This window comes from Panulirus ornatus, chromosome 50 (genome assembly GCF_036320965.1).
Source record: "Panulirus ornatus isolate Po-2019 chromosome 50, ASM3632096v1, whole genome shotgun sequence".
NCBI classification, from domain to species: domain Eukaryota; kingdom Metazoa; phylum Arthropoda; class Malacostraca; order Decapoda; family Palinuridae; genus Panulirus; species Panulirus ornatus.
The window spans coordinates 15526016-15553053 of record NC_092273.1 but is presented as its reverse complement, the minus strand read 5'-3'; the positions used below and the strand labels follow the sequence as shown (position 1 = coordinate 15553053).

At 41.6% G+C, this 27038-nt stretch overlaps 1 protein-coding gene across 5 annotated transcripts in view; it reads left to right on the top strand.

The window, feature by feature from the left end:
- The window catches only part of LOC139764636 (5-phosphohydroxy-L-lysine phospho-lyase-like), a 107017-nt gene that overhangs the window by 15525 nt on the left and 64454 nt on the right, over positions 1-27038 (top strand). For 2 of the 5 annotated variants that reach the window (XR_011716429.1, XM_071691488.1), the window contains exon 1: positions 4272-4429. The exons of 1 other annotated variant lie outside the window; for it this stretch is intronic. Coding sequence is in view for 1 of the 4 variants with exons in the window: in XM_071691488.1 (XP_071547589.1) it covers positions 4287-4429 (143 nt within the window). In the remaining 3 variants the exon portion in view is untranslated. Of the gene's footprint in view, positions 1-4271; positions 4430-18427; positions 18451-24673; positions 24742-27038 lie in introns of those variants that run through there. 2 more of the 5 variants (XR_011716431.1, XR_011716430.1) reach the window with 2 other exon arrangements.

Below are 27038 nucleotides of genomic sequence, written 5' to 3'. Positions count from 1 at the left end.
GAAGAATTGGAGTCGTGGAGGACACAAGGCGGAGGAGCTGTAAGGGTTTAGGTTATGACTGTCTTTTCTCGTCCGGGTTGGGTTAGGTTAGGTTAGGTTAGGTTAGGTTAAGTTAAGTTAGGTTAAGTTAAGTTAGGTTAGGTTAGGTTAGGATAGGTTAGGTTAGGTTAGGATAGGTTAGGTTAGGTTTGGTTCGGTTAGGTTAGGTTAGGTTAAGTTAGGTTAGGTTAAGTTAGGTTAGGTTAGGTTAGGATAGGTTAGGATAGGTTAGGTTAGGTTAGGATAGGTTAGGTTAGGATAGGTTAGGTTAGGATAGGTTAGGTTAGGTTAGGTTAGGATAGGTTAGGTTAAGTTAGGTTAGGTTAGGTTAGGTTAGGATAGGTTAGGTTAAGTTAGGTTAGGTTAGGTTAGGTTAGGATAGGTTAAGTTAGGTTAGGTTAGGTTAGGGTGTACTTGCTGGATCGCCCCTCGTCGCTGCTGGCCAAACCGTTCCACATTTGCTCCCTAGGCGTGGGGGGAAAAAAACACTTGACAGGCTGGGAGTAATTTGTTTTATACAGAGCATTTACCACCGCCGTACATACACGCCTACTCACCCACACCGCCCCTACACCCAGTCAGTCAGCCAGACTTGGTCTGCCACCACCCTCCACCACTTGTCCGCCACCCACTACGACAAAGGTGGACACAAATCGATGGCATTATACAACGAGCTGGAGACAGGGGTGAGCCCACTCCTTCACTTCCCTCAAACCACACCTTACGACTACCACTCCTCCTTCACCCCACACCTCGCTACGACTCCTCCCTTACACCAGACATCACTACGACACCTCCTCCTCCTTGCTCTCACCACACCTCACTCCCCGTCCTTCCTCATACCACAACCTACTCCTCCTCCTCCTTCTCCTCCTCCCTGTTACCACACCCCTTTCCTCCTCCTCGTCCTCCTCCTCCCTCACACCACATCTCACTCCTCCTCCCTCACACCACACCTCACTCCTTCCTCACACCACATCTCACTCCTCCTTCCTCACACCACATCTCACTCCTCCTTCCTCACACCACTCCTCCTCCTCCCCCTCCCACCACATCTCACTCCTCCTTCCTCACACCACTCCTCCTCCTCCCCCTCCCACCACACCTCACTCCTTCCTCACACCACATCTCACTCCTCCTCCCTCACACCACACCTCACTCCTTCCTCACACCACATCTCACTCCTCCTTCCTCACACCACATCTCACTCCTCCTCCCTCACACCACATCTCACTCCTCCTCCCTCACACCACACCTCACTCCTCCTCCCTCACACCACACCTCACTCCTCCTCCCTCACACCACACCTCACTCCTCCTCCCTCATACCACACCTCACTCCTCCTCCCTCATACCACACCTCACAAGACACAGTTGGTGAGGACAGCTGTAGGGAGGAACATGATCATGTACTGGTGACCTGTTGACGTCAACCAGGGTGTGGTACAGTCCTACCTACAACCAGCCAGGGTGTGGTACAGTCCTACCTACAACCAGCCAGGGTGTGATACAGTCCTACCTACAACCAGCCAGGGTGTGGTACAGTCCTACTTACAACCAGCCAGGGTGTGGTACAGTCCTACTTATAACCAGCCAGGGTGTGGTACAGTCCTACTTACAACCAGCCAGGGTGTGGTACAGTCCTACCTACCACCAACCAGAGTGTGGTACAGTCCTGCCTGCCACCAATCAGTGTGTGGTACAGTCCTACCTACCACCAACCAGAGTGTGGTACAGTCTTGCCTGCCACCAAGCAGGGTGTGGTACAGTCCTGCCTGCCACCAACTAGGGCGTGGTGCAGTCCTATCTGCCACCAACCAGGATGTGGTACAGTCCTGCCTGCCACCATCCAGGGCGTGGTACAGTCCTGCCTGCCACCAACCAGGGTGTGGTACAGTCCTGTCTCCCACCCACCATGGTGTGGTACAGTCCTGCCTGCCACCCAACGTGGTGTGGTACAGTCAAGCCTGCCACCAACCAAGGTTGTGGTGCCAGCCCTCTTGCCACCAGCCAACCAGGGTGTGGTGCCAGCCCTCTTGCCACCAGCCAACCAGGGTGTGGTGCCAGCCCTCTTGCCACCAGCTAGGGTGTGGTGCCAGTCTGCCTGCCACCAGCCAGGGTGTGGTGCCAACCTGCCTGCCACCACCCATGATGTGGTCACAGACTTACCTGCCACCACCCATTATGTGATCAACAGGCTTGCCTGCCACCACCCATAATGTGATCAACAGGCTTGCTTGCCACCACCCATAATGTGGTCACAGGCTTGCCTGCCACCATCCTTGATGTGATCAACAGGCTTGCCTGCCACCACCCATCATGTGATCAACAGGCTTGCCTGCCACCACCCATGATGTCACAGGCTTGCCTGCCACCACCCATGATGTCACAGGCTTGCCTGCCACCACCCATGATGTGATCAACAGGCTTGCCTGCCATCACCCATGATGTGGTCACTTGCTTGCCTGCCACCACCAGTGGTGTAGTCGCAATGAGTTACTGACCACTGTACCCACACAGACTGAATCCTTCCACCTTGACATTTACGATGCTGAAGATAACTCAGCCATGATTATTAACTGTGACGCATCTCAGGAGATCTTCATTTTCCTCAAGACTGATTGAAAGTCCTCGTGAATTTGTGTGGTGGCTGGCCACGTTTGTGTGGTGGCTCTCCACGTTTGTGTGGTGGCTCTCCACGTTTGTGTGGTGGCTGGCCACGTTTGTGTGGTGGCTGGCCACGTTTGTGTGGTGGCTCTCCACGTTTGTGTGGTGGCTGGCCACGTTTGTGTGGTGGCTCGCCACGTTTGTGTGGTGGCTCTCCACGTTTGTGTGGTGGCTCTCCACGTTTGTGTGGTGGCTCGCCACGTTTGTGTGGTGGCTCGCCACGTTTGTGTGGTGGCTCGCCACGTTTGTGTGGTGGCTCGCCACGTTTGTGTGGTGGGTCTCCACGTTTGTGTGGTGGGTTTGTTTACTGTGGTGGCGCATATGTTTTACCATCAGCTGTTGATGGAATGGTAATGGGGTCGTGTGGAAGGTCTCTCTCTCTCTCTCTCTCTCTCTCTCTCTCTCTCTCTCTCTCTCTCTCTCTCTCTCTCTCTCTCTCTCTCTCTCTCTCTCTCTCTCATGATTCACACACCAGATCGATCAAGGTTGCTGGAGGTTTGGAACCCTCGAGTACTGGCCAGGATGGCCACTTTTGTCGTAGATCGTACGCAAGGGTACATACATACATTCATACATACAAACATGTGTACATACACAGATACATACATACACGTACATGCGGACATACCTATGTATATGCTTACTTGCATATACATGCATACATACATACGGGCTCTGTGGTGTAGTGGTTGGCGTTACTGACCATGAGTCAGCACAGCCTAGACCGGGGTCGGACCATCATGGGTTCGAATCTTGGTGTGGCAGTCGACCTACACCTAACCTAGGTGTTGGTCGATGAATGGGTACTTGGCTTAGGCTTGTGTGTGTGTGTGTGTGTGTGTGTGTACATATATGTACACAAACGTAGAATTCTTTCCCCGTAACATACATATAGTAATCACAAATACTAATCAGATGCATGCAATAGCGCGCGCGCGCGCACACACACACACACACACACACACACACACACACACACACACACACACACACACACACACACACACACACTCACAAATACATATTTATATGATTACTATGCAGACGCATGTGTACGTACTGAAACATGTTTATAAATGTTGTGGAAGAGTGAGGGGTGACCTGACCTTTACGATAAGACGTAGATAGTGAACAGTTCTGTGAGAGGTTGTGGGGAGAGAGAGCAACCAGAGTATACAGCATGAAATTAAACCAGGTACTTATTAACAAAGATGTTGAAGCGCTTTTATTGTATGAGAGTGGCGTTTGAATGGAACAAGACGACCGAAGATATGTTGAATGCAGACAGTATATTCAATAGATATTCGATTGTAAAGAATAATCATGAAAAATCGGAGAAAATGTCAGTATATTGTTATAATAACATGTTCGATCCTTGTTCTATTGCTTGGAAGAAGTTGAACAAGATGCTTTCGTAAACCCCGCCTCATCGTGAGATGATTCTGGTGTCGTGGTCCGTAATTTTCGACCAATCACCATCCGTCTTGTAGAGCAGGTAAGCCGAGCACGCGGGGATAACCAATGGGAGGGCGTGTACCATGGAGAGCGTGGTGCGCATGTGCCCACAAATAGGACTGGCAGATGGACAGGCGAGCTCAGTCATCTCTGTGCAACCGTCGTGGTTGTAAGACTTCGGGTAAAGGAAGAAAACACACTCAGTTGACAATGTCCTTGAGAAAACTTTCTAAGAAAGAAACTATAGCACTAAGAGAGAAACTGATTGGGTAAGTGACGAGTCATTGATTTTGTGTGTGACATTAACGGTGCGTACATACCTCTGTTGTTGATCCCAGTGTTAGGGAGAAAAGGTCAAGGGATTTCACTAATGCTTTCTTAAGTGTGTGTATATATATATATATATATATATATATATATATATATATATATATATATATATATATATATTTCTATGAGTCGTTATTGTTACACTGAGTCTAGGTATGCGTCCAATGTGTATCGAATAGAACTTGATAAATTACGTTCCTAACAGACTCATTTCTGAACTTAGATTATAAAGTTCCAGATAATTGTATTCTTAGGTCTAGAATAGTACTAGGAATATATTTTGATCATTTCATTTGCAGGCCTAGAGAAATCGTGATTTTTATCGTTTCTGACGATCTCAGTTTTAGGTTAGGGGAAAAAGCAGTAGTATATAGTTCATGGACATTAATTACAAGGCTTGATTTTGATGACTTAGTGGCCGGGCTCAGCTTGATTCTTCCGCTGTTAAGCAACAAGGCGATGTCACCCTTCTCGAGGCTTGTGCGGTATGTGTCATTTTCTATCATTTTTATTTAATGTTTCTTGTACATTTGTTCGTTACTGACGCAGTCGGATCGGTTTTGGTGATATGTAGTTGATCATGATTACTTAGCCTGCAGTTATTGTATTTTTTTTTTACCTTCATTAGAATAATAATGATAATTATGATAATAATAATGATAATAATAATAATAATAATAATAATAATGATAATAATAATAATAATAATAAAACAAATTGTCTTACAGCGGCAACTGTTTATTTTTTCTAAATTATTAATGACTGAGTATTACGCACCTGTTTTTATCTGATAGACGATTGGAATGATTACCCAATGCAAATGGTATGCAGATAGGCTGGGAGTTTTGTGGAGGGAGTAGATGAGTGAGGGGGTCTTCTTACCCAGTTAAGTGATGGGTATCACTAATAAACCGGAGTAGGTTTATTATAAATGACTAGCATCTGGATTTGCATAATTTCTCTTGTTAAAACGTTAGATGTAGTTTATGTAATCGTAAAATAATCGACTTCACCCCCATGTAGGTGCTTATATAACTCACACATTCAGATAAAAGCACCCATACACACACACACACACACCGCCCGTCCTATCTCAGTATTGGCACGCAGAGAATGGGGCTCTCACTGACATGGGCCTGTGCCAGGCTTAGATCTATTAAACCTTAACACACATCCAGTTAGTGAGCAAGTAATTTACGACCAAACGTCTGCACAGGCCTTTCTTCCCTTCCATGCCGTGTTTATTTCAGCCGGAGAGCCGACGAAATTCTTAATAACGTTGTAAAGTCGCTTGTGCAGTTATCAAATATACTTATTTGATTTTATGAATATTTTGACCCGTTTGAAATGGCGTAACTGCGTTTTTATAGATAACTATACCTAAAGCTATTATCTTAGAATGACGTAATGTGCATCCACTTTAAAAGTGCAGGAACAGCAATTCTCCCGCATATAAAATTGTGGGTTTCCTTATATATATATATATATATATATATATATATATATATATATATATATATATATATATATATATATATCTTTCTTTTCTTCTTTTAAACTATTCGCCATTTCCCGCGTTAGCGAGGTAGCGTTAGGAACAGAGGACTGGGCCTTTTTTGGAATATCCTCACCTGGCCACCTCTGTTCCTTCTTTTGGAAAATTAAAAAAAAAAAAAGAGAGAGGGGAGGATTTCCAGCCCCCCTCTCCCTCCCCTTTTAGTCGCCTTCTACGACACGCAAGGAATACGTGGGAAGTATTCTTAATCCCCTATCCCCAGGGATAATATATATATATATATATATATATATATATATATATATATATATATATATATATATATATATATATATGTCGCCCATAGTACGCTCCTCTTTATTGCTTTGTCACCTCATCTCTCGTGCTTTTTGGGGATAGTGGAAGGTATTAGGGAGGTCTAGATGGGTCTAGGTGTTGTTTGAGTAGGCAGAGGTAAGTAAATGCCCCGTACCTCTGAGGTTATCCTTAATTATTTATCAATTTCTTTATCATTTTCTTTGTTACTTGTTTTACGTTTCCTGTGTTAGCGAGGTAACGTCAGGAAAAGACGAAGCAATGTTCTCATTTGCTATCTAGCTTTCATGTGTAATATATCGAAACCAAAGCCCTTTAATGACATCCAAACCCCGCTGACCATTCCCTGGTTTTTCCCTGGCTGCTTTGTATGCCCTGGTTCAGTCCAACAGCACGTCGCCCCCTGTATACCCCATTGCTTTAATTCACTCATTCCCGTGTATGCTTTACACCCTTCTGCATGTTCAGGCCTCAAGCACCTTTTCCGTTCCAACCTTCTATTTCCACTTTGGTCGCCACCTTTTTCGTCCCTCCACTTCTAAGCTTCACTCATTCTCTCCGCGCGCAGACACACACACACACACACACACACACACACATTATGTGTGTATATATATATATATATATATATATATATATATATATATATATTTCTTTCTTCCAAACTATTCGCCATTTCCCGCATTAGCGAGGTAGCGTTAAGAACAGAGGACTGGGCCTTTGAGGGAATACCCTCACCTGGCCCAATTCTCTGTTCCTTCTTTTGGAAAATTAAAAAAGAAACAAAAAAAAGAGAGGGGAGGATTATATATATAATATATATATATATATATATATATATATATATATATATATATATATATATATATATATATATATATATATATTACATCAGGTAAACCACAAGAAAACGAAAAATACGATATCAAGCTCTTTCGAATGATTAGTTCGTCAGGAATGAGCACAGATGGAGTGAACCAGAGTATAATATACCAGCCACCACTGGGCGGGGCTGGCAGATGAATTAAGGAAGCAGGTGAAGGGGATTAGGGCACAGGTCACTCGACGACCTCACCTTCCAAAATTACAAAATCAGGTTAACCTATTGTTCTGGGACACATTTTTCCTTTTTTTTTTTAACTTTTAAAGTTATATGGTTCATGTAAACTAACATCAGATGGTACAGGTATGTTAGTGATGTTCTTTGTTTATGGCTCATTGATAAAGGTGAAAATTTATTCTTAATTTCAGTTATAAGGAAGACGCAGTAAAGTTCACTTTTGAAGCTGAGACAGGCGATTCATTGGCATTCTTAGACTCTGATATTCATAGGGATGAGACTTGTCTAACATTTTAACATATATCGTAAAGCCTCAAATGCCCTCGTACATTTAATGCGAAACTCGTCGCTATGAAGGGAAACGTTCTGTGTCCTCCCCCTAGTTTACTATTTTTCCTTTTATATGCTGGTGTATATATATATATATATATATATATATATATATATATATATATATATATATATATATATATATGTATGTATATATATATATATATATATATATATATATATATATATATATATATATATATATATATATATATATATCCTTGGGGATAGGGAAGAAAGAATACGTCCCACGTACTCCCCGCGTGTCGTAGAAGGCGACTAAAGGGGACGGGAGCGGGGGTCTAGAAACCCTCCCCTCATATTTAAACTTCCTAAAAGTAGAAACAGAAGGAGTCATGCGTGGAGTGCTCATCCTCCTCGAAGGCTCAGATTGTGGTGTCTAAATGTGTGTGGATGTAACCAATACGAGTGAAAAGGAGAGATAGGTAGTATATTTGAGGAAAGGAACCTGGATGTTCTGGCTCTGAGTGAAACGAAACTCAAGGGTAAAGGGGAAGAGTGGTCTGGGAATGTCTTGGGAGTAAAGTCAGGGGTTGGTGAGAGGACAAGAGCAAAGGAAGGAGTAGCACTACTCCTGAAGCAGGAGTTGTGGGAGTATGTGGTAAGAGTGTAAGAAAGTTAACTCTAGATTGTTATGGGTAAAACTGAAAGTGGATGTGAGAGAGATGTATGTGATAGAGTGTAAGAAAGTTAACTCTAGATTGTTATGGGTAAAACTGAAAGTGGATGGAGAGAGATGGATGTTTGTTGGTGTCTATGCACCTGGGCATGAGAGGAAAGATCATGAGAGACAAGTGTTTTGGGAGCAGCTGAATGAGTGTGTTAGCAGCTTTGATGCACGAGACCGGGTTATAGTGATGGAAGATTTGAGTGCAAAGATGAGTAATGTGAGTTGAGGGTATGATTGGTGTACATGGGGTGTTCAGTGTTGTAAATGGAAATGAAGAGCTTGTAGATTTGTGTGCTGAAAAAGGACTGGTGATTGGGAATACCTGGTTTAAAAAGAGAGATATACATTAGTATACGTATGTAAGTAGGAGAGATGTCTCCGTGGCTTTTTAATTTGTTTACGGATGGGGCTGTTATGGAAGTGAATGCAAGAATTTTGGAGAGAGGGGCAAGTGTGCAGTCTTTTGTGGATGAGTGGGCTTGGGAAGTGAGTAAGTTGTAAGTTGTTCGCTGATGATACAGCGGTGGTGGCTGATTTGGGTGAGAAACTGCAGAAGTTGGTGACTGAGTTTGATAAAGTGTGTGAAAGAAGAAAATTGAAAGTAGATGTTAAGAACAAACTTGTTATGTTCATTAGGGTTGAGGGACAAGTGAATTAGGGGGGGGGGGTAAGTTTGAATGGAGAAAAACTGGAGAAAGTAAAGTGTTTTAGATATCTGGGAGTGTATTTGGCAGCGGATGGAATCATGGAAGCGAAAGTGAGTCACTGGGTGGGGGAGGGGGTGACAGATCTAGGAGCGTTGAAAAATGTGTGGAAGACGAGATTGTTATCTCGGAGAGCCGAAATGGTTATGTTTGAAGGAATAGTGGTTCCAACAATGTTATATGGTTGCGAGGCGTGGGCTATAGATAGGGTTGTGCGGAGTAAGGTGGATGTGTTGGAATTGAAATGTTTGAGGACAATATGTGGTATGAGGTGGTTTGATCGAGTAAGTAATGAGAGGGTAAGAGATATGTGTGGTTATAAAAAGATTGTGGTTGAGAGAGCAGAAGAGGGTGTATTGAAATGGTTTGGTCGCATGGAGAGAATGAGTGAAGAAAGATTGACGAAGAGGATATATGTGTCAGAGGTGAAGGGAACGAGGAGAGGTGGGAGACCAAATTGAAAGTGGAAGGATGGAGTGAAAAAGATTTTTAGCGATCGGGGCCTGAACATACAGGAGGGTGAAAGGCGGGCAAGGAATAGAGTGAATTGGAACGATGTGGTATACCGTGTTCGACGTGCTGTCAATGGATTGAGCCAGGGCATGTGAAGCGTCTGTGGTAAACCATGGAAAGTTTTGTGGGGCCTGGAGGTGGAAAGGAAGCTGTTGATTTCGGTGCATTACACATGAGAGCTAGAGAATGAGTGTGAATGAATGTGGCCTTTGTTGTCTTTTCCTAGGGCCATCTCGCGCGTGTGGGGGGGGGTTGCCATTTTCATGTGTGATGGGTACTTCGTGTATATATATATATATATATATATATATATATATATATATATATATATATATATATATATATATATATATGTGTGTGTGTGTGTGTGTGTGTGTGTGTGTGTGTGTGTGTGTGTGTATGATGATAGAGTGGCAGATATAGGGTGTTTTGGTCGAGGTGGTGTGCAAAGTGAGAGGGTTAGGGAAAATGATTTGGTAAACAGAGAAGAGGTAGTGAAAGCTTTGCGGAAGATGAAAGCCGGCAAGGCAGCAGGTTTGGATGGTATTGCAGTGGAATTTATTAAAAAAGGGGGTGACTGTATTGTTGACTGGTTGGTAAGGTTATTTAATGTATGTATGACTCATGGTGAGGTGCCTGAGGATTGGCGGAATGCGTGCATAGTGCCATTGTACAAAGGCAAAGGGGATAAGAGTGAGTGCTCAAATTACAGAGGTATAAGTTTGTTGAGTATTCCTGGTAAATTATATGGGAGGGTATTGATTGGGAGGGTGAAGGCATGTACAGAGCATCAGATTGGGGAAGAGCAGTGTGGTTTCAGAAGTGGTAGAGGATGTGTGGATCAGGTGTTTGCTTTGAAGAATGTATGTGAGAAATACTTAGAAAAGCAAATGGATTTGTATGTAGCATTTATGGATCTGGAGAAGGCAGATGATAGAGTTGATAGAGATGCTCTGTGGAAGGTATTAAGAATATATGGTGTGGGAGGAAAGTTGTTAGAAGCAGTGAAAAGTTTTTATCGAGGATGTAAGGCATGTGTACGTGTAGGAAGAGAGGAAAGTGATTGGTTCTCAGTGAATGTAGGTTTGCGGCAGGGGTGTGTGATGTCTCCATGGTTGTTTAATTTGTTTATGGATGGGGTTGTTAGGGAGGTAAATGCAAGAGTTTTGGAAAGAGGGGCAAGTATGAAGTCTGTTGGGGATGAGAGAGCTTGGGAAGTGAGTCAGTTGTTGTTCGCTGATGATACAGCGCTGGTGGCTGATTCATGTGAGAAACTGCAGAAGCTGGTGACTGAGTTTGGTAAAGTGTGTGGAAGAAGAAAGTTAAGAGTAAATGTGAATAAGAGCAAGGTTATTAGGTACAGTAGGGTTGAGGGTCAAGTCAATTGGGAGGTGAGTTTGAATGGAGAAAAACTGGAGGAAGTGAAGTGTTTTAGATATCTGGGAGTGGATCTGGCAGCGGATGGAACCATGGAAGCGGAAGTGGATCATAGGGTGGGGGAGGGGGCGAAAATTCTGGGGGCCTTGAAGAATGTGTGGAAGTCGAGAACATTATCTCGGAAAGCAAAAATGGGTATGTTTGAAGGAATAGTGGTTCCAACAATGTTGTATGGTTGCGAGGCGTGGGCTATGGATAGAGTTGTGCGCAGGAGGATGGATGTGCTGGAAATGAGATGTTTGAGGACAATGTGTGGTGTGAGGTGGTTTGATCGAGTAAGTAACGTAAGGGTAAGAGAGATGTGTGGAAATAAAAAGAGGGTGGTTGAGAGAGCAGAAGAGGGTGTTTTGAAGTGGTTTGGGCACATGGAGAGAATGAGTGAGGAAAGATTGACCAAGAGGATATATGTGTCGGAGGTGGAGGGAACGAGGAGAAGAGGGAGACCAAATTGGAGGTGGAAAGATGGAGTGAAAAAGATTTTGTGTGATCGGGGCCTGAACATGCAGGAGGGTGAAAGGAGGGCAAGGAATAAAGTGAATTGGAGCGATGTGATATACCGGGGTTGACGTGCTGACAGTGGATTGAATCAAGGCATGTGAAGCGTCTGGGGTAAACCATGGAAAGCTGTGTAGGTATGTATATTTGTGTGTGTCGACGTATGTATATACATGTGTATGGGGGGGGTTGGGCCATTTCTTTCGTCTGTTTCCTTGCGCTACCTCGCAAACGCGGGAGACAGCGACAAAGTATAATAAAAAAATAAAAAAAAAAAATATATATATATATATATATATATATATATATATATATATATATATATATATATATATATATGTGTGTGTGTGTGTGTGTGTGTAATCAGAGTCCTCCACACCGTGGGCTGACTGTCAGATTTGCCAAGTGGTGTTATCTTTTGCTTAGGTAACTATCGATATGGAGATTTGAACACCGGGACTTATGGAAAGCCACATACGACGGCTGGATAAGATTAGTCATAACCTCTCACACTTAACCACTTACACGACCTACTTTTTTTCACGGTGTTTGTGTAATTAGATCTTCCTTCTATGTAATGTGTACAATTAGAACGTTGTTAGTAGAGAGGAAATTGTATTTTTTAGGAATATACGACGAATTGAAGCCAAAGTTTAAATGTCACAGGAAAAAAACACGAGAATTTGCTTATCGTTGATTGGATTTTTTTTTTTTTTTTACTTTAAAGACAAACACAGGGAATGTCGAGTGTTGGTATCGATGAATTATAAAAAAAAAAAAACGGTATTTGGCAACATCGGCCAGTGTGTCTTCAAGACCTCACTGGCTGAACCAGGAACTGGGCCCCACAGTACATGATGACCTTCAAATCCATGAGCAAACTTAGTAGCTGACTCGGCTGACTGCTAGTATGAACTCAGATGACACGTTGTTGGGACTACTTCATTCTTCTCCCGTGTGCCAAGCCACGCGTGGTCTTTGTTTGATTTAATATTAAACGGCAAGTATGTACACCTCTCTTGTGTACCGACGTGACTTAACGAATTCAAAGACAATGAAACAAAGACATAGTTACCTCGAGATGATTTTTCATGGTTTGATGTTGTCTTGAATGTACTAAAACATGTTAAAGGTGTAGGTGTAATGATGAAGTAATAGCGACCAGTGAAATCTATTAATAGACAAGAAATATTCTGACGGAATCTGTTCAGTGTGACCTTAAACATCCAAATGGTGTGTAATTTTGTCTTGTGTACTCTTTTGACATTTTCAACCTACACAGGAAACCGTTAACAGTGGCTGAGTAGACAATATTTGATTCATCTCATAAAAAAATCTTATTATATCGACGTTTCGAGGAATATTTCCCCCAATTCTGACGTTAGGTATGACTGGACGTAACTTTGCATATGTTACGTGAGGTCGTCGAACAAAACATGAGAAGAAACTGCGTTGCAGGCGCCATAGTGGCTGGTCAAGGCTCGAACTGCGAACTAAATCGAGCTGACAACACTCTTGTGGTGCTGCCACGTTACACAACACCTTCCTCCCCGTGCCAAGTAAACACAGCTGATCACGTCCGACGTGTGTGTGTGTGTGTGTACAAGGGGGGGGGGGGGGGGGGCTGGCCTGGGGAGTGTAACATTGTGTTTACTGGCATGAGGTAAGTGGTTAAGGGTGTGTAAGAGGCGCTTTTCCAGCATTTGGTTGAGGGAAGGGAGAGCGAACTACGAACTTTCAAAAAGGAGGGGGGGGGGGGTGACTTGTTATGAAGTCGTTAAGACAACGATGAAAAGTTCAAAACAAGTGGCATATGAGAAAAACATCTTTAAGAACTTGGCGCTATTTTTTTAAAGAGATGTTAAGATGTTGAATTCATGTATTAGTGTTAGTCAAATCCTCATCAAATTGAATATAGCTGTTGCGCAGAAATAAGTTTGTAAAGGATATGTCGACCGGTTTTCCTTTTAAATGTATTTATGGTATTGAATTACATAGAAAACTTCTATTAGCAATAATCGGTGAATTTTTAAACGATGAAAAATAGAATAGAAGAGCTTTTGCAGTTGAAAATTTCGTCAGTGTTTCGGGCAGGTGGTGAAACTCACGAGGTTATTTCCTTTCGAGGGATTAAAAGGGATGGAATAATTGTTATGGTGTATGAACCTTCGTTATTATTATTTTTAAAGTATATTGTAATGCTGGAGGGGGGATAGGCGCGATTGCCTTATCGCCCTGCCCCCTTTGGGTACGCTTCTGGGGTGTGTTTGGGCGTACATGAGATAAATGGACAGTGAGAGTGAATGGGTATTAGTAACGAGACGTTAGTATGAGGTTGAATCTTGGTGAGTCTTTACTCCTGTGTATGTATGCACACGTACAACAATGGATTATATCAGGTACGTAATGAATAAATATCAACCAGCCACTAGGGAAGATGAACAGCTGGGATTGGCAGCGCAGCGATTGTCGTAACCAGGATTCGAACCCTGGCAGGCTCTGTCATGGCTGGCCCGTGTATAAATGACGGTCTGCAGCTCTAACCTCTGCACCAAGGAAGTTCATAGATAAATTTGTAATACTGTATAGAATTACTTGCAGCCAAGAGCTAAGCTGTGCTCAGAAACGACATACTTCGTGATGGAAAAGGCTGTAAGAGAAGAGGGAATGAGTAAACAAACAGTTAACTGCCGTAAAGAAATTAGCTCCGTTATTAATGTCGCAATTTTTTCATTAAGCCACCACCATTTATCATTGTTTACTCCATGATATAATTACTTTCTAAAAGAATAAGTTCAGTTTTCGAAAATTAAAACATTGTTTTTTGAAGTCGGATTTTCTTTCGAATACATTAATAGGAAAAACGAACCAACGTTAAAATAAACTCAATTCATACGTCCATATTTAATCCAGCAATACAAATTGAAGTTCAGTGAAATTAAAAAAAAAAAAGTCTTTATAATTCCAATCCCAAAAAGTATTCTAGTTTAAAGTAGAAGAATTAGGAATTTAAGGGAGAATGAAGAGAGATGGACACAGATTTTGGGGGATGACTTCATCACAACCGTTAAGTTATAAAGCCATCGTTGACGTTGGCAGTGTACAGTTATACGGGAGATGTAGCGATAGAGCTTCCAGTCTTTGGTTTAAGATGTATTTGCTTTGAAAATTGTCTTATTTTCAAAGGTCGTATGTGGGAATATTTTTTTTTATATTTTTATATATTCTTGATTTATGATAAGTCAATTATATTAAGTATTCTACGTAGTTTTCCGCCTTTTAGGCGAATTTTACTTCACTTGTTGCTTTTGAGATTTCATTAGACTTTGTTTAAAACTTATTAGACTTACACTTTTAGTTATTCTTATTTCGCTATCAAGGTTGATATACTATAGTATTGTTTGAGATTCTATCCTTTCTAGGTTTTGATAATGAAACGAGTGCATGGTGGATAGGCACTCCGCTGTGGTCATCCACCCAGTTCCCACACATGGTAGAACTTCTAATCCTTGCTGTTAGAAGGCATTTTGTATTGCAATTGTGCTCTCATTGCGCTCGCGCGCGCGCGCGCGCGCACACACACACACACACACACACACACACATATGTATATATATATATATATATATATATATATATATATATATATATATATATATATATACACACACACACACACACACACACACACACACACACACACACACTTAACCGCAGTTTCCCGCGTCAGCGAGGTAGCGCAAGAAAACGGACGAAGAATGGCCCAACCTCTCTCATAAATACATAAACGTCCATACACGCACATACATACATATACTTATCAACGTATACATACATACACATACAGACACATACATATATATGCACATGTATATATTCATACTTGCTGCCTTCATCCATTTCGTCGCTACCCCGCCACACAGGAAATAACCCCCCCCCCCCCACTTACAGCGAGGTAGCGCTAGGAAGACCAAAAAAAGCCACATTCGCTCACCCTTGATCTCTAGCTGTCATATATATATATATATATATATATATATATATATATATATATATATATATATATATATATATATTCTTTTTTTTCTTTTAAACTATTTGCCATTTCCCGCGTTAGCGAGGTAGCGTTAAGAACAGAGGACTGGGCCTTTGGGGGAATATCCTCACCTGGCCCCCTTCTCTGTTCCTTCTTTTGGAAAGAAAAAAAAAAAAAAGAGAGAGGGGAGGATTTCCAGCCCCCCCGCTCCCTCCCCTTTTAGTCGCCTTCTACGACACGCAGGGAATACGTGGGAAGTATTCTTTCTCCCCTATCCCCAGGGATAATATATATATATATATATATATATATATATATATATATATATATATATATATATATATATATAATTATAGTATGCATATTCCACGATACAGAGCAACATAAATTCACATCACACACCCGACCCAAAGGAATAGCACCCATAGAATGGCGCTGTCATTGATAAAAGCCTACACCAGCTTCATGTCCTGTATCAGCCCCTCAGTAGCAGTAGGAAAATGATAAACATCACATGAAAAAAAGAGAAAACTTTGAAATAAGAAACTTAATTAAACTGGAACTGTTGAATTTGAATTCGTTGTCATACTTTTTATTTTAGGGTTAGTCGCTTAGGAATGTTAGAACAGGGTGTCATTAGCTTTGACATCAAAGGAGGGGATGATATTGCTCTGTTATTCAACATAATATTTTTGCCATCTTGAAATGTATTTATTTTTTGCCATCTTGAAATGTATTTATTTTTTCCCATCTTGAAATGCATTTATTTTTCCCATCTTGAAGTGTATTTATCAAAATACGAATACAGTATTTATTTAGAATGTATTTTACAGTGATTTACTAATTATGCTGAATTTTTAAACTGTTAGAACAGGATGATTATTCAGCTCTCACAAACAGTGGTGGATGTCATTGACCCCGGCGTTAGGCTTGTAACTTTAGATCATCCGAAAGATACCCCAACCCTAGCGTTTTTTAGGTTAATAGAAGCCTACCCAACCCTAGCGTTTTCTAGGTTAATAGAAGCCTAGTGAATTATATAAGTTAACGTAGCTTACATTAGAACATGTTAGAGAGGGGGGGGAGGGAATTTAGGTAATTCGCTTGTGTTAATGCCTAGCGGTTGCTGAATCTATATTCATCAAGTTCAACATTAGAATTGTAGTACCTTATGAAGAGAAATACGAATTGTATTCTTACCCTTTCCTTCAGCTGAGTAGGATCCACAACGAATAGGTTTCAATTGTGGCATCACGCGACGTCCAAGACTGAAATAATGCTTTATGGCTGCATTTTATATAACCAGATTCATTTCTTGACTTTATGAAAAATAATTGTGGAACTTTTTTTTCATATATGGTGCTGTTTTTGTGATCAGTAGGCCTAACTGTTCATGATCTACTCTTTTTTTTTCATTTTTTCTATTCATTTTATGAATTTTGAATGTCCACTGATTTTTTTTACTGTTATGGCAGTGGTACGACTTTTTTTTCTGGGGAGAAATTTTCATGTGACGAATGAAAATATGAATATGACTAATTAACGTTGTGTGTGAATTTAGAATGCAAGACGTATTTATAATTGTCAAGTCCTTGTGGCACATGAAGACACTGGTTAGTGTACAAATGTTAGAGGATGAAGGAAATGCGATTGCGCGCGCGCGCGCACACACACACACACACACACACACACACACACACACATACACTTGATAGAAAATTTGGCTGAGGATATTTGTCCTTGTCTGTCTGTCCGAATTCAGTGTGTTTGAAACTGTCTATTTTTCCCTATTTATGCTGATTGATTAGAAAGTTTTCCGTTCATTCGGCTTCCTCTCTTGGTCTTGGCTGTCAGAGAGATTTTTGAAACGTTTGTATGCTGTCAGCATGTACATTTTCTAAGCTTGTTCCAATTGTACATTACCCTGATATCTGCCATATTTTCAAACGCGTTTTTCGCCGTGGCCCGTTCCTTGTACCCTTTTTCCATCTTTCAAGAGCAGAGACTGTGACTAGAATCTGTGTGGGGAAACATACTCACTGGAATTACTGTCATGTGTCGGGGGAAGTGGGTGAATGAAACGAAGCAGGTGATTGAATTGTGAGTGCTGGTGGTGTATGTATTGGGGGGGGTTTGAAAGGTAGTGTGCAAATAGGGCAGAGGAGATGGTTACACACTGACAGAGACATATGGACGAAGATTTTGCGTTAAAAAAAAACAAAAAACGCAGAGATGCCTCTGGTCTGTAACAGGCAACTGTGTTTACTTACTAACGGAAATATGTAGTCTGTTAGCGCTGTACATACTGATGTCATGATAGACTTACATTCATAGCTGCTTCCATCTTTTATAATGGAGATTGCAATCTGCGAACCAGTGCAAGTTGGTAACCAAATTTGAATGTATGTGGTTTTAAAGAATCAGCGGTTAGCGATTGACTATTGCTAGAAACTTAGCGCCTCTACATATTTCGCTAACAATTTCGGAAACAAGCACTACTAACAGTAGTGCTAATACAGTTATCACCGCTAATTAGAATGCCGTTAATCCAAGCAGAGGGTGGTGGTTAACATGAGACTACAAATTGATGATAAAACACAGGGGTTGGGCTGGAGCTGTTTTTGTAGCGGTCTGAACGAGTTCATATTGGTCTCGATGTCGTTGTGTAGCGGAATTGCAGTCTGAGGACAACGGATCTTATGTAGCAGTTGATAGTGGTGTTACAGAAGGCGCACTGTAGTAGCTTCTTTGTAACTGTCAGATGAGGTCCAACTGAGGGCTGGAAACAGTCTGGATAACTCTGGTGTGTTTAGCGCCTCTTGATCGGTGACTGGTGGTGCAAGAGTCACTGAGGGATGACCTTGTAAGCCCATTTTTGCACCTTTTCTAGTGACTCTTGTTGACTGAAGAATTTAAACACCAGGCGGGGGAGGCATGTGTGAGTGAGGGAAAAATGAATTTTATTTAAATGTTTTTCAATTCAGGTGCTAGGAGTCCAAGTGTCTTTGAGGCGACAGCATATGTAGAGACGAAAGATCAGGGTTTGGTGTTAGTGCTAAGTATGATGGACTTAACCTAAAGAGGGACTGAGGCATAGTAATACAGTAGAGGGTGTTTATATTTGCCTGTGTTCCCGCCTGTGTCTTAGTGTTTGTGTATCCGTGTGTCTGCACGATTATGATATGTGTTACGGGGAGATTTTTTTGTTGTCTTATCTCGTCTGTGCTAATGACTTTCGTGTGTTGAATTCATTATATTTTTTCCTGATGTGTGCTCGTTTTCTTTTGTGTTTATTTATGCTTATGTGCAAGTGGATGTATGTATGTATTCATTTGTTTGTCCGTCCACTAACGTCCATGCATTTCCCTATCATTAAAAGCCCCTGGTAGAACTAAAAATGGATGTAGAAAAATTTTGATTTGAAAATAAAAGAAATTGGGTCTTGGGAGATCTAAATAACACTTCAGAATTTAAATAAGTTTGCGAAATATACCAGAGAGGACGGGACGATGTATGTGGAAAATTGAAACAGCAACACAAACACGAACACATCAAATATACCGGTCAGTGTAACACTGTCGGGAAAGGCCGGGAGTTCTGGCACAGAATATATGACAAGAGCATCCACACAACTGCCGGAACTGCTTAAATCTGTTGGGGGTGAGAGGTTTACTGTATACCTCCTTGAGATTATGATAAGCCAGCCCTCAGGAACTGTTAAGTTGGTCTGGTTTACTTTCTTATTTCATAACGTAAACATACCCCCCCCCCCAAGTTACTTTCTCTTACTGCTTGATGCTTTGAACTATTCCCCATGAAGTTGTAGGTTATTGTGGTTTACTATGTAACTACTTGATGCTGTAAACCGATCTCCGTGGGGTAGGTTTGTCTAGAGGGTTCAGTTGGTGTTCTTAAGTGCCTGATGCTTCATTTATAGTGCTGAGAGCTGAAAGAATGGGTACGGCAACAAGTAAGAATGTAGTGATTTATTGGGCAAATACATAGATGATGAGCTAGTACACTTGGTGCAGGGTTATGGGTAAGGTAAGATGAGGATGGCAGAGTTTCCTCGGCAATGTCGTAGTTGCGGAAAGTTACGTGTTAGATCTGCATGGTGCCGGGTCTCGTGGAGCTTCTGCAGAAGAGCTTTGGTGAGGTCCTGAGTTAATGGGCTTTTTTTTTTTCTTTTTTTTGTGTGTGCGCGGTGCTGGAGGGTGTGGCCATAGGTTCTTGTAATTTATAATACCTTTCGGCGGCACTGTCTCACGTGAGTCCTGCCGGAGGGTGCAGGAACCAGAGTAACTTGGTTGCTGCTGCCGAAGGAGGCCGTGGCCATGAGGCATGACAGAGTTCCGGGAGTCAGGAGTCCCATGGCGGACGTTTCCGGTATCTGGGGCACCTTGGTGTCTTAAGTGCCACTGTGCTGCGTGATGGACTGTCTGCACTCGACCCCCAAGTTTGAAAACAAATGCAAGTTCACTGGGTGTGACCGTCAAGAATATTACGGTGCATAATGACCTCGCGGAACGAAGGTCAAAATAGTCTTGTCTGAAGGTCATGTACGATTGCACAACGTAACTGTCTTGTTTAATGCGATAATTGCAGTTGGTTCACCATGTGTCAGTGTGGTTGCATAATCCAACACATGAGACATACTGTGTTGCATCTTGCAGAGGTGCATTGCTTAACTCCTGGATGCCGTAAGCCAACACACGTAAAGTTGTAAGTTAGTCTGGTTTTACTGTGTAACTAATTAATGCTGTAGACCACACCCCATGCGGTTGCTTGTTCGTCTGATTTAACTACTTGATGTTATTAACTTTCGTGAGGTTTTTAACGACTTGATGTTATATATTAACCTTCGTGAGGTTTTTAACTACTTGATGTTATATATTAACCTTCGTGAGATTTTTAACTACTTGATGTTATGTGTTAACTTTCGTGAGGTTTTTAACTACTTGCTGTTATATATTAACCTTCGTGAGGTTTTTTTACTTGGTGTTATATATTAACCTTCTTGAGATTTTTAACTACTTGATGTTATATATTAACCTTGAGGTTTTTAACTACTTGCTGTTATGTATTAGCCTTCGTGAGGTTTTTAATTATTTGGTGTTATGTATTAACCTTCGTGAAGTTTTTAACTTAATTTTACTGTGTGCTTGATGTTGTTAGGTTAATTCTCGTTGAGGTTCTTGGCTTGAACTTATTTACCTTCTTAACCTCTCGAAGCTGGACAGTAAACCCCTGTGAGGTTGTTAATCCGTCTAATTCGTAATCCATCACCCACGAGATTGTAATGCCATTTGCTCTACTACGCTAGCATTATACTGTATTTAACTCTACAGTAAGAAATGTTACTGTATACTGCAGTGAAATAGTTTTTGAAGGATATTACAAGTAGGAATGTTACTTTTGCAATGACAGTAGGGAATGTTACTGCTGTATCCTACAGTAGAGATGTCGCTGCTGTGTTCGGCAGTTTCGAATCAGTTGAAGGCCCCCAAATAAGCCTATTCAGTACTTATAAGCTGGGTACAGCGAGAAGTAGGAGTTTCCAGTCGAAGGAAAACAGGAATATCAGTTGTAATTATAATAAGCATGACCCATGAAAACAAAACAAAACAAAAAAAAAAGATTGTTTTCGTATATAGTCTTGGGTAAGTGTCAAGACAAAAGGAAATGTTGCTCTCGCGCAGTCTTTAGCAAGTGACACTTGTTGACTGGACGGTTTGCAGAACTACAGCGTCCTGTTCTCTTCCCCCCATGTATTTTCAAAGGCGATGTCACTCATACATTTAAAGTATTTTGTCATAATTCCTTTGGCCTTGGTTACCACCTGTCATATCTCCTTTGGCCTTGGTTACCACCTGTCATATGTCCTTTGGCCTTGGTTACCACCTGTCATATCTCCTTTGGCCTTGGTTACCACCTGTCATATCTTCTTTGGCCTTGGTTACCACCTGTCATATGTCCTTTGGCCTTGGTTACCACCTGTCATATCTCCTTTGGCCTTGGTTACCACCTGTCATACCTCCTTTGGCCTTGGTTACCACCTGTCATATGTCCTTTGGCCTTGGTTACCACCTGTCATATGTCCTTTGGCCTTGGTTACCACCTGTCATACCTCCTTTGGCCTTGGTTACCACCTGTCATACCTCCTTTGGCCTTGGTTACCACCTGTCATATGTCCTTTGGCCTTGGTTACCACCTGTCATATGTCCTTTGGCCTTGGTTACCACCTGTCATATCTCCTTTGGCCTTGGTTACCACCTGTCATATCTCCTTTGGCCTTGGTTACCATCTATCACATCTCCTTTGGCCTTGGTTGCCACCTACAGGCGTCCGAGCGCGGAATTAGCAAGGTTCCTGAAGTTTTTTCAGGTCCATGTTTTGGGTCGTGGTTTGAATGAGGCGAGGCGCTCACGAGTGTTGCAGGAAGCCCTTCGTCACCTGATCGTGGCTTCGGATCGCCCAGTGCGCCGCCCAGAAATAAATCTTCACGTGTAACAACGACGTTTGCTTGCTTCCAGGCGATAATTCGGGCTTTCTCCTCCTTAGAAAGGTGGGAATCAACCACCTTGAAGCACAGGTGTGGAAGAAATACAGCTGCCAGAAGCAATTTATTGTGTAGAATGAAGGGGAAGCCAGGAAGAGTAAATTGGGGGGGGGGACTCAAGAGAGCCTATCACACACACACACACACACACACACACATATATATATATATATATATATATATATATATATATATAGTGGTTCCAACAATGTTGTATGGTTGCGAGGCGTGGGCTATGGATAGAGTTGTGCGCAGGAGGATGGATGTGCTGGAAATGAGATGTTTGAGGACAATGTGTGGTGTGAGGTGGTTTGATCGAGTGAGTAACGTAAGGGTAAGAGAGATGTGTGGAAATAAAAAGAGCGTGGTTGAGAGAGCAGAAGAGGGTGTTTTGAAGTGGTTTGGGCACATGGAGAGGATGAGTGAGGAAAGATTGACCAAGAGGATATATGTGTCGGAGGTGGAGGGAACAAGGAGAAGAGGGAGACCAAATTGGAGGTGGAAAGATGGAGTGAAAAAGATTTTGTGTGATCGGGGCCTGAACATGCAGGAGGGTGAAAGGATGGCAAGGAATAGAGTGAATTGGAGCGATGTGGTATACCGGGGTTGACGTGCTGTCAGTAGATTGAAGCAAGGCATGTGAAGCGTCTGGGGTAAACCATGGAAAGCTGTGTAGGTATGTATATTTGCGTGTGTGGACGTATGTATATACATGTGTATGGGGGGGGGGGCCATTTCTTTCGTCTGTTTCCTTGCGCTACCTCGCAAACGCGGGAGACAGCGACAAAGTAAAATAAATAAATATATATATATATATATATATATATATATATATATATATATATATATATATATATATATATATATATATATAACGTACGTCCTGTGAGAGCTTTTATAGTCATAGAATTAGTGAACAAACGTGTTCGAGATTATTGGGTTAGGTGTTACAACGTCGTTGACGTGCATCATTCATAATGTCAGTCGATAGGCCTAAAGCCGAAATGACCAGCCATCTACCCAACTGAACTGTATATACATAGTCAGAGCGTTTATGGTCTGAAGAGGTAGTTAGTTCCTTAACCATCTATACAAAGTGTGTGTTAAGAATTTTCTGACGTTGGTGGCCTTCATGACCCTGGCAGCTGAATAGCATGAAGACCAAACAACCAATTGAGCCTGATATGAGCGACCAATACCGTTGAAGGTTAAGTAATCTAAAGCGCCTTTTTTTTTTTTTTATCAGTAATATTTATATGCGGGACTTAAAGACTGTCTGTATGAGAAGAATCAAGCCTACTGACGGAAATCTTATTATCGCTGTTTCAGCAATAGGAATATGCAGTGTAGGTGGGTAGGGTCATAAGTAAATTGCAAGTTAAACAAAAGCAACACTAAGGAGTCCTATTTCCTCTCTACCATTCCAGCACCACTAACGTCATCTTCCAAGAATTCGTAATAGTGTAGAATTATGTCTCAATTTTTTTTCTATATGGGCAAAGAAGACATATTGATCATATCTTTTGTTTATGAAGGTAATATTTTGTAGTTTCGAATTACATCGAGAGTTTTGTGTCAAGAAAAATGGAGTAGGCATTCTGTTAATACCCTTACGTACTTTCTTTACCGGATGGAAACATCCTTCAACATATTACACCTCAGGCTCGTGAAGGACAGTTTGATAAATAGTATGTGTGAAAGTGTTTGGACTATTAATGATGATAATCATGGTGGATATGACAGTAAGGCATTTTAAAACTCTGTATCGAAGCCCACTGCTCTCTTAATTCCAGCCAGGATGTCATTCAAGAGAAAAATTCGACGTACCTGGAATGTTGACATGCATTTAGTACTTAAGATAAGGAGTATTTACTGACGATATGTTGTAGGTAGTAGTGACAAACGAATGTATCGTAAATGATATTTCCATATTTACGTATTACACATAAGCAATACTGTGTTGGTTGATTGGTAGGCAGTTTAGCACTAGCAATTTCCTGGGTCGCCATGTTCTACCCTTGAGCAGTGAGCTACATTCGTAGTGAAAGTGTAACGTGGTATGTTTGTTTTATTCTTAACCCTTAAAAGTGTTAAGTAACTTTTTTGGTTGGTTCATGTTGCTTGACTTAACCCTGCTCTTTAGGAGGCCTACAGCCCAAACAAACAGCCGTCCCAGGTCATTACGATTCCAAAGCAGCATCAATTCGAAACCTTTGGTGTGTTATCCCCATATTGTAAACTCTCAAGTTTTTTTTTTTTTTTTTATCGGAATGATGATCTTTGTATCAATTTTTTATTAAGTGGTGACTACCACAACGGTATAACGTGTATTTTTTGACGACTTGCTTTACACTCGTTACTATACGTGTTGATCCTGGAAAACGTTTTAGAGATGCAGCATAACCCATGGAAAATTCACCTTACTTCCCAAACTGCTGAGATTTGGCGTAATATTCAAGATTGTATTCAAAATTAGTGATAAGATGGTCAAGAGGTTAAGAGTGTACGCTGGAATGCGTCCATAGTGCACCAACCTCTTGGCATGGTTGTAAACACGAAATTATTAGAGGTCACTTGTTTCGGAAATAATTTGAGGTAAAATTGATCCTTCCAAGTAAGAAAGTGGCAACTGAAACTTAGAATTTTAACATGAAATTGTCAAAGTGTTTCGCCTGCACTGATTTCCCACTCATTTTCCAGAACTTCACATCCCACCGCACTCGATTTATTGTCTTAATAGGGAATAAATGTCTCATGTTGACATTTTTCTGTTTCGGCTGTTTTTTGCCGATAACATTAATCTTGACGATTATGGCAATCAGGTGTTTTTGATTATCCCCACAATTTCCCGTTAATACTACCATCTGCCGAATTTTATATCTTTTAATACGAAATTTAAGGAAGGTAGATCAATCGTTCATATGTGTTTCTGTAATCATGATGAACTATGGAAAACACCTGAAACATGATACCCATTTTCTAAAATTGGTGTCTCAATACTGAGCTGAAATAGACATCTCCCAAATTGAGTGCACCATGTAAACTCTCGCCGGCCATTATCCATATTGTATTTTCTAAACTTCATTATCCAAAACAAAATAAGCATTGTTAGCTTTGTGGTGCCATGGAGTAGAGCTGTTGTGAGCATTATTGTTTAGTGTGATTGTTGTGATGCGTTGTTCTTATGTAAATGCATTAGCTGGATTTTAAGAAAAGCTTTTTACAAGGTTTTGGAGAGTTACTTAGTGTTGCCCGGAAAATGAAATGGTAGCCTCTTTCTAGTGGCATCAGAATGGCCTATAAAACTAATGTACTTTGGCCAAAAACCATACCCATGTCTTCCTAAAATCATCAACAGGCCCTCCGCAGGGTTTCTCCAAATCTTCCCCAGGTCCTATAAAATACCTTGTGCAGTTTGTCTACAGGACTCCTTTGGGTCCTTCCCAGGTTCTACCCAGGTTTTCTCAAGGCCCATTCCAGTTCTTCCTCAAAACATTCTTAGATCCTCATCATATCTTTTCTTGGAGTTCCCTATACCTTCGAACATGCCTTCCTCATTTTGTCCTCAAGTCCTTGTCAGGTTCTACCTAGGTCTTCTTTAAGTCCTTCTAAGATCTTCCAAAGGCACATTTTATATTTTAGGTACTGAAAAAAAAATGTAGTGTTTCCAACCTTTATTGCACCTGAAGTACGTAAAGGCTTTTGAAAAGTGGCATTTGATGGCTTCAAATTGGCATCTGAAGCTGATGCCTCATATTCCATAATCCATGCTACTTCCCTGCACACCTTTGTACCTGTACCCCAATTTTGATGTGTAGGTGTGACCTTGCACAGGAGATGGAGAGACTTTCATGCTTATTTGTATATAAGACCATGTTTGGAAAATATGTGAAAATTTATGAAAGCATATATATATATATATATATATATATATATATATATATATTATTATTATTATTTTTATTTTATTATACTTTGTCGCTGTCTCCCGCGTTTGCGAGGTAGCGCAAGGAAACAGACGAAAGAAATGGCCCCTCCCCCCCATACACATGTATATACATACGCCCACACACGCAAATATACATACCTACACAGCTTTCCATGGTTTACCCCAGACGCTTCACATGCCTTGATTCAATCCACTGACAGCACGTCAACCCCGGTATACCACATCGCTCCAATTCACTCTATTCCTTGCCCTCCTTTCACCCTCCTGCATGTTCAGGCCCCGATCACACAAAATCTTTTTCACTCCATCTTTCCACCTCCAATTTGGTCTCCCTCTTCTCCTTGTTCCCTCCACCTCCGACACATATATCCTCTTGGTCAATCTTTCCTCACTCATCCTCTCCATGTGACCAAACCATTTCAAAACACCCTCTTCTGCTCTCTCAACCACGCTCTTTTTATTTCCACACATCTCTCTTACCCTTACGTTGCTCACTCGATCAAACCACCTCACACCACACATTGTCCTCAAACATCTCATTTCCAGCACATCCATCCACCTGCGCACAACTCTATCCATAGCCCACGCCTCGCAACCATACAACATTGTTGGAACCACTATTCCTTCAAACATACCCATTTTTGCTTTCCGAGATAATGTTCTCGACTTCCACACATTCTTCAAGGCCCCCAGGATTTTCGCCCCCTCCCCCACCCTATGATCCACCTCCGCTTCCATGGTTCCATCCGCTGCCAGATCCACTCCCAGATATCTAAAACACTTCACTTCCTCCAGTTTTTCTCCATTCAAACTCACCTCCCAATTGACTTGACCCTCAACCCTACTGTACCTAATAACCTTGCTCTTATTCACATTTACTCTTAACTTTCTTCTTCCACACACTTTTCCAAACTCAGTCACCAGCTTCTGCAGTTTCTCACAT